This window comes from Acipenser ruthenus, chromosome 1 (genome assembly GCF_902713425.1).
Source record: "Acipenser ruthenus chromosome 1, fAciRut3.2 maternal haplotype, whole genome shotgun sequence".
In the NCBI taxonomy this organism is placed as follows: Eukaryota; Metazoa; Chordata; class Actinopteri; order Acipenseriformes; family Acipenseridae; genus Acipenser; species Acipenser ruthenus.
The window spans coordinates 99165646-99174730 of NC_081189.1; the positions used below are offsets into that span (position 1 = coordinate 99165646).

At 34.5% G+C, this 9085-nt stretch overlaps 1 protein-coding gene across 1 annotated transcript; it reads left to right on the forward strand.

Annotated features, from left to right (window-relative positions):
* The first annotated feature begins 516 nt into the window (after nt 1–516).
* Nucleotides 517–8803, forward strand: gnpda2 (glucosamine-6-phosphate deaminase 2). The gene is made up of 7 exons (XM_034035525.3): nt 517–645; nt 1454–1623; nt 1862–1963; nt 2284–2466; nt 3168–3352; nt 3704–3878; nt 7404–8803. The coding sequence occupies exons 2-7, from the start codon at nt 1500–1502 to the stop codon at nt 7466–7468; spliced, it is 834 nt and encodes a 277-aa protein (XP_033891416.1). The 5' UTR covers nt 517–645; nt 1454–1499; the 3' UTR covers nt 7469–8803.
* The last annotated feature ends 282 nt before the right edge of the window (nt 8804–9085 follow it).

Below are 9085 nucleotides of genomic sequence, written 5' to 3' on the forward strand. Positions count from 1 at the left end.
AGCCTCTTTCCTTGTTTGGACCCTGGACTAATATGGAGTGAGAAGAGGCGGGACTAAGGCAACAGCATGCAAGCATAAAAAGAGAAAAGAAAAAAAAGAGATCTGAAAAGTTTAGGTTTGTGAATATAAACTGAACGTTTCTATCACTAAAGGCTGGTTGAGTAGGATACCTGGCACAGAAATGGTACATTTACTCATATTTGCAATTTTATTTCTGTTAGTGTGTGCGTCTGGCGTCGGGGCCCCAGTGTTGTGCCAAACAGCACGATTCGAAGAGATGGAGGGGGGAATCTGTGCCGGATGATCTCCGTGAATGCACCCAGTATTTTACAGTAACGTAACACCGTTACCCTCACTCAGCTTTGTTTAATGTAACATTTGAAAATGCATACCGAGTGCCTTTAAATTGTGTATGTATATTCGTAAAGTATAGTAACTCAAGTAAGCAAAATAACCAAATCTTTCAATACTTCTTTCTTGTTAACAAAGCTGTATCAGGGTATCTGCTAAATGAACCAATCCGGGCGCTCATTTCATTACGTGGCGAACACATATCACATGATTTGAGGCGAGTCACATGAACTGTGTTTAGTTTGATTCGGGGCTGCTTGGGTAGTGTTTTTCAGTGAGCAGGAAGAGTGCATTGTAAGTATTGGCTGGCTTTGTTCTTTAAATAATAATAATAATAATAATAATAATAATAATAATAATGATGTATGCATAGTCGTATAATTAAAAGCAAACGTTTTTATAACATATATTTAGCATGGGGTTCTAGATATTGCATCATAAGTTATATGCAAATAATCTGAGTAAATATAAAGTGGCATTAAACTATTCGAAGTGTTTATTCTGTAAATTGTATGACAAACCAGCTCGATCACAAATTAGTAAACGCGGCAGTAGATAAGACACTATGCAACACTTTTGTTTTTCTGTAAAACATTTTAAACAATACAACTCTGTATAATCGTTAGTTATATGACACATTCAAGATTTCTAATGATATTCCAGCACGTCCATGTTAAACAGCATATCGTACTTCTAACTTGCCTTCTCTGATTAAGTTTATTGTGATACTTTTTGTAACAAGAGGACTATACGATCTTCAGTACGCAACTTCCGTGTAAAAGTGAATCCCAATTTAAGTGATAAACACCTCTGAAGGTATACATTCTTCTGATACAGAAGGCACCTGATACACATTAAGCTAAGTGAATGTCACTGAAAATGGGATGATAATAACCAGTGATTATGTTTTTTTAATACCCCACACCAGTCTGAATATTGGAATTCAGTACAAAACGAGTCTAAAGTAATAATAATAATAATAATAATAATAATAATAATAGTCTCAAGAATGCCACAGTATGTTCTGTTATGCATGAGTTGAAAACCGCATAGACTTTTTTTTTAATTGCACAGCTAATTCATTTTCCTAATTATTTTACAGTTATTGTCGTATTTATCAAAGTACTGGATTAGACAGCTGCAGAAAAATGAGATTAGTAATTCTTGATGAGTACAATCTGGCCAGCGAATGGGCAGCAAAATATATACGCAATCGCATTGTCCAGTTTATGCCTGGTCCAGACAACTTCTTTACATTAGGACTACCCACTGGTAAGTATTTGCATTTTATATAAACTTAAAGCATTGTATTTAACATCTTCTGTAATACAGGTATTTTGAAGTGTAAAAATGAAAGGATGCCTTAAATAAAGCAAAGAAATGGGGTACACAAAGAAAGGTTGGATAAGAATGCATTTTAGCATTTTTTTCCAAAGATAATACTTGATTTTGTTGATTGATTGATCTCTTAATCCTTTATTGCATTTATTGGCCAATTCTTTTCATTTAGGAAGCACACCTTTGGGTTGTTACAAAAAGTTAATTGAATACCATACAAGTGGGGACCTCTGCTTTAAATATGTAAAGACCTTTAACATGGATGAATACGTAGGTGAGTCTGATTTACTGTTTGAAAATTTGCAAGTAATCACATCTGTGCATGTCAGCTTCCAAGGAAAAAAAGTCAGCACTTTTACAGGAAGGGCATACTTTCATAAGAGGTTGTAGTTCAGAAACAAAATCTGCCGTGTTCCTTCCATAGGAAGTATCGGCATGAACTGCAGAACATTATCAACAGGATGTGTATTTAAAACCCTTTTTTTTGTTTTGTGTGACAACTAGGAAGGATACAATATGCCCTTTGCAACCAGTTTAAAACTTTGCATGGTGAAAGTCCATCCATTAATATTATAAACTGTTATTTTATAACAGGGTTACCAAGAGATCACCCTGAAAGCTACCACTCTTACATGTGGAACAATTTCTTCAAGCACATTGACATTGACCCTGCCAATGTCCATATTCTTGATGGCAATGCACCTGACTTGCAAAAAGAATGTGAAGCGTTTGAACAAAAAATTGCCGAAGCTGGGGGAATTGACCTTTTTGTTGGAGGTGAGTAAAGAGCTTTTTATTGGCAGACCAGCAGGTCTGTTTTTCCACAAATATCACAGCTCATAAATATTAAATAAATCCCTTTTATTTCTTTTGACATTTCTTTTGGTTTTAAGTTTGATTAAGAGTTGATAAAATATGGTGGTGTATTTTCACTTCTGTAACTGCACATTGCACTACCAATTCATTTATTAGATCTCTTAAACATACTTTATTCACAGTATTGAGAGTCGCGGTAGTTGCTCCACAATCTTTTTTTTTATGTTATTATTATTATTTTTTTATATAAATATAACGTGACCCGTTGTAGATATAAAATCTGTATATGGGTGTTTCTTTTATTTAAAATGTGTCTGTATTTGTACATAAAAATATCATAACAGCAGACAGTGAAAATGTAATTACAAAAGGATCTACCACTATTTTATTTAACACATTTAAACTAAAGCGATTCATATATCGGCAATTACAACCTCACCTTAGACCCGTATGTGGTATTATATTCTAAATCCACGTTATTTTTTAAGATAATCTGTACCATGTTGATTAAGAATGTCCAATAAGTTATTGCAAATGTTCCTGAAATTGGATAAGCCTCACGGGATTTACAGTTGGTAAACAGTATTCCATGTTTACACTTGCACAGTTCTTGGAATATTTTTTGATTATTTACTCTGCTATTTTATTAATTATTTTTCCAGGTATTGGTCCTGATGGACACATTGCTTTTAATGAACCAGGCTCCAGTCTGGTATCCAGGACAAGAGTTAAAACTTTAGCAAAGGACACCATTGTGGCTAATGCTAGATTCTTTGGTAATGACATGTCAAAAGTTCCAACAATGACTTTAACAGTCGGAGTGGGAACAGTGATGGATGCTAGAGAGGTATGTTTTTGTTTTTTTCTTTTCATATTATGAAATATTTGTTAACAGCATTAAGCTACCAAGATGTGACCAAGTCTATTGCATTGATCTAAACATCAGGAATTCCTTTCAGGTTTTGCATAAATACTAGTAATTTCTGGAAACTGTCACATTAGTGCTCCCCTGACACCTTTGTCAAGAGTTTGATGTTTGTTATTGTTTGCATATTTATTGCAAGAAGGTTGTTTATAGCACTGTAGGCGTCTTTTTGTAAAATGTTTTCAGTATAACAAATTGTTTTGTTTTTCCCTTACAGAGCTTTAACAAAGTACATTATTGTAAGTGTTATTGTGTTTCTTTACTCTCTTTCAGGTGATGATTCTCATCACAGGAGCCCACAAAGCCTTTGCTTTGTACAAGGCGATTGAGGAAGGAGTCAATCACATGTGGACAGTTTCAGCATTCCAGCAGCATCCTCGTACGATCTTTGTCTGCGATGAAGATGCCACGTTAGAATTGAGGGTTAAGACAGTGAAGTACTTTAAAGGTGAGTTTTAAATACTTTGAGTTAAGCACTGGCCAGGTGTATCTTGCTGCAACCAATACATTCTGCTAGAATTTCCAGTGTGTCTGTTTAATAGAAGTAGGTAGAACATTTGTTACTGCGTTCTTGCTCCATTTGGATTGCAATTGTGTAACGCATACAGAAAGTGTAAATGACTGACATTTGTACTCCCTGTCTGGTATAATGGTGATGCACTGCCCATCTTAGACATATTTAAACCCCCACCCCCGTCTTCGAATTTTTAAACATAATTCCTTAAATACACACTTTATGGGTCATTTCAGAGAGCATACTTTGTTTATTTACACCTCTGTCAGAATTCTGAGAGTTCAGATTTCATACGTACTCTTTGTATTTGCTCTGCACACACTCTTAACTCAGGGGAGACGTTAGGAGGACAGAGATGTTATTACTCCTAGTGGTTTTTGTTCGTGCACTGGACCCGCAATATATCCAGATAACTTTTAATAATCAAGAAATTCACACAGACTCATCTATTTGAAGTTTTACGAATCAGAGTATGATCAGTACTCATTCGGTTTATTAACTGCTAAATATTGGATTGAGCAGTTACAGTCTACATCACATCCCCAGCTGTCAGACTATCTGGGCAGTCCAGTGTCTTTAACAGATATCAAAGTTAACACTTCAAATGTGTAAGTCTGCAGAGAATGGACCACCTTACCCTGCCAGGTATGAGTGTGGTACTCCATTATGATTACTTAAGGGTTTTATAGGTTTTTCTCCTCATTGAAATGCATGTGAAGCCTCAATTAAATCCAATCATTAATCTGTTTAGACAGTTCTTATCTTTTTTTACAAATAGTTTTCAAAAGATCCAGGCCAACTTTTCAGAATTAAGTGGAGTCATGTACCAATAAATTCAAGACTTCATATTTTTCCAACTCTGAACCTATGATCTCATTCCTTGTTTCCTCCGAGCCCCTCCTTTATCTGAAAAGTTAAGTGAATTAAGGTTCACAAGATCCTGGTCTATAATGCAATACAAAAACACTACTGATATATGTGCATGCAAACACTATTTTTTATATGTGTTATATTTGAGAGATGTTTTTAATATGTAACATCATCTCTAATTGATTATATTTTGATAAATTAAAAGTATGTGTTTCTCTTAACCTCATATTGTGTTAAGAGAAACACATACTGAGTCAGTTTTGAGTCAGTTTTGATTCTATATACTAATGTCATTTGACAAAAGATTGCCTCATACAATATTCAGATCAAGTAGTTTCATTAAGTTTAAATAATTGTAATAATTTTTATTACAATTATTTATTTCTTAGCAGACACCCTTTACCAGGCTCTGACCTGTATCTGACCCTGAAAGTCTGCTTCTGCAAGCAGTTTTCCACATTCCCTTGTTTCTTTCCAAGGCTAGTGCCTGTGATTAATGTGAAACATTATTACTAACACTTTTTTTCACATATATGACCTATAAATGTCTGTTATGCCATAATTTTTGCATATTATTTCAAGATATATTTTATATTTGTGTTAAACCATTAATTCAATAAACCTTAATATTGCAGTTTTTACTAAAGTGGAATGTGAAAGAAGGCCCCCTCCTTTCTTTCATAGCCCTTACATCTTGATAAGAAAAGAGGCCCCCTTCTCTACGCTAGGCAGCAGTTTCTATCAAATAACCATATTACTGTAATTTAATGGATATTATAATGTCTAAAGGACTTTTTATTTAGTTGGAGAAAGAAACTGAACCAATCCTTAAACTGATTAAAGTACATACTGCTCTGGCTTCTTCAGTCTTTTATCACTACAGTAAAGTCATGAACAAGCAATAACACTCGTTAGTTTAAATAATATGTTTTCTTATTAGACCAAAATACTTAAAACATATTATTAATCCTATGAAATCAAATAAATCTTCTTAGTTTCAAACATTGTTCTGTCCAAAAAAGGGCCAATCATTTATTTCACTAATTTGCAATATCTGGCCTTTGTGTCTAATTTCCATTTCTCTGACCATTATAAACTACAAACAGTGTCAGTTAGCACTGAACCTTTTTTTAACTATAAATGGCATTATAAGATAGACTTTTAATGAATTTACTTCAGTTTAACCGTCGCTCCTAGAATTTATAATATCACTTTTTTTCTTTGGTGATTCCCTCTAAGATTTGAATGGATGGTCCAGTTTATTTAAATCCAAATACAGGCCGGTATTAATACATTAAACCCTTTATATTCTATAATGACTGAACCAAGTTTGACCCTGTCCTTTGTTCATACAAAATCCAGCCGAAACAGGTTTTTTCTTAGGACCTTGGCTGTTATGTTTTAATGTTGATTAATGTGTTGCAAAGAATCCCTTTCTACTCGTCTTTGGAAACATAAATTTATAGGTGGGATTAACGTCCACTTTTTCAGCCAAAATTGTGCCTTTTTATCAAGCGTCATGCTTTCTGAAGATAAGACATACAAGCAGTAAATCGTTATTCTATATTTTCTTAAAAACTCCAATGTTTCCTAAATCAAATTATTTTTTTTAATGTCCTAATGAAACAAGTGAACTGAACTATTTCATGGAGCAAGGGAGCCATCTACTGGTGATACAAGGATACTCTCTTTATCCTTCTATGTTTTTCTCTTCAAAAAAACCCTATTCTTTCATTTTTAATATCAGAAAGTACATTTCATATTTGAAATCATCTAGTACGTGTCCAGCATATCCTGACCTCTGTTTTTGTTATCCTGTCTTCATTATTTGAAAAGACTAAATCAAGGCATGCCTCCCCTCTAGTCGGTGCCTTGACAAATTGCGTTAGGAAGCAGTCATTTGTCATTTCCACCATTTCAATTTCGTCCGGCGTGCTCCTCGCCGGGTTCTCCCATTTTATACGGGGGAAGTTGAAATGCCCCATTAGTATGGCTTCTCCTTTTCTACACGCATTTCGAATGTCATTGTATAACAGATTATTTTGCTCAGTGTCTGAATTTGGCGGTCTATAGCATGCTCCTATTATTATGCCCTTTGAATTTTTGTCCATTATTCTGACCCATATTGATTCTGCACAGAGATGTAACAATTGCTATATTCACACAATCATTGTTTTGAGATTCAGCTCCTCTAAATCCCTTGTTTAGAAAGATAGTGTATTAATGCTTGTGACGGAGTAGCCGTCTGGTGCGTGCATTCGCTGCTGAGTGACAGGCAAGAGATTGAGACGGAGGTTGAAATCGACACGCCCCGCAAGATTTATTTACGTATTGACGCACTGAACAGCTCACCAGCAATGGCAGCGCACTGAGCTCATACAACACAGTGTACGAAAACTGATCTTCTCTGTTCAATAATAAACTAACGTTGCTGAAGAGGTTGATCATGGCGGGTAAATGGCTAGGGCAGATATGAGACGGATTACTGTAATTTTAGTTTGACTGATTTCAATGTTCAAAAAAATGTGCAGGTTCATAGAAACACTTGCGTAACGTGTGTGGTGTTTTTTTTTGTTTTGTTTTTTTAAGGTTTGATGCATGTACACAATAAACTTGTGGACCCACTACACAGTATGAAGGACTACACAAACTGAAGAATGTTGAACCTGACGGGGAGGAAAATTTAAAATCTGAGAAACTTAACTCTTAAAGAGCAAGTCGTGTGGTTCTGAAAAAATATAGCTTTTACGTCCCCATGTGTTGCTACAAGTATTTCAATAACGTACTGATCATTTTTCTTCTCATTGTTAACATCCTGGCAACTTTTTACACTTGCAACTTTAAAGTCTGTTTCAAAGTTATTTTCAAAATAGCCATTCTAGTGCACTGGGGTTTGAGTTCTGTCCTCCTAAAATCACTGCAGGATTTAAAAACAAAACAAACAAAAAAAAACCATAACAAGTGCTCTGGCTTTTCTGTTTTGTACCACAGCATGGATCGTTATTGCAGTGTTACCCTTTTGACCATGTGGGCAATAATCCTTACAATATCTGTGCACTAGGTGGCCATTTTGAAAAGAGATTTGAAACAGACATTAGTTAATGTGTAAAAAGTTGTCGGGTTGTTAACAATGAAAAGAAAAATGAAACGTTTTTTAAACAGTTGAAGCAACACACTGGGACGTGTAATGCTATATTTTTCAGAACCCTGCTGCTTATTCCAAGTACTATGCAGAGATGTCAGGTGTACAGGTCTAGTACTGTATCCAGTATTAAACACTCCTTTTAATATAAAACACTCCTAAAGTGTATTTTTTTGTTAGATTACAGCATGAGTTGAAAGTGCAAACAGTGAACCTTGTCTTTCATTTTCTGTTTTGTAGAAGCTGTTACTTCTGTGCAATTAAGTTTATTTTTAAAACACAAAACCAGCTACCATTAGTTTTCAATGACTTATTTTAATATAGGCCACAATTAAGAGCATGTGTCTGTATAGAACTGGTAGCATGAACTCTTTTGCACTTTCAATAAAGATAATTTGAAAAATAAACTGTTACACCGTTAGCAGACTGTTACTGTATTCAACTACACAAACCGGGAGTGTACTGTTTCTTACTCTCAAGCACGTGCGATCTTTAAGAATTATTATTTTATACAGTATGCATGCATTAAACATTATTTACAACTTATGCGTTTAGGGTTTAAATATATGTATTCATTGCAGACCTTTATTTGTTTGCTGACAATGGAACTGTACTGTAATAATGCATTACACACATTTGTTAAAAACTTTTTGATCTCATTCACATGAAAATATCTAGCTAATTATTATTGTTCTGTATCTTAGTCATATGTCATCTATGTTACTAAATGTGGTGCCAAAATGATGCCTTTTGTTTAAATACATCAAATACAAGTTTCTGGTGCATGTTGGTACCTGTACATGTATCTCCTTATACTTTATTAAAAAGAGTAGTTAACAGAAATAAACATGTGTTTTTTTGTTTTTTTTCTTTCTCTTAAAAAAAATAAAAAGACTTAATTTTTGTGAATTGTCACATGGGAGATTAGACTTCAAATTGCAATTGCCTTAACAATGTAATGTGAAAACTGGTTGAAAATTAGGCTTGACCCAGTTTCACAAAACATTTCCACCCATGTTCCACAAATCTCATGAACTCCCTGTCAAAACCATCTCATGTATGTCTTAAGTATCATACACTTTTGCACCTCACAGTAGCATTGGATTGACCCTCATGAAGGCATGTGCGG

Excerpts from the sequence above, each read along its gene's own strand:
- gnpda2 (XM_034035525.3), top strand. The coding sequence starts at position 1,500 with ATGAGATTAGTAATTCTTGATGAGTACAATCTGGCCAGCGAATGGGCA. Across the intron at positions 3,353-3,703 it reads CAGTGATGGATGCTAGAGAG|GTGATGATTCTCATCACAGG; the intron begins GTATGTTTTTGT and ends ACTCTCTTTCAG. Across the intron at positions 3,879-7,403 it reads GACAGTGAAGTACTTTAAAG|GTTTGATGCATGTACACAAT; the intron begins GTGAGTTTTAAA and ends TGTTTTTTTAAG.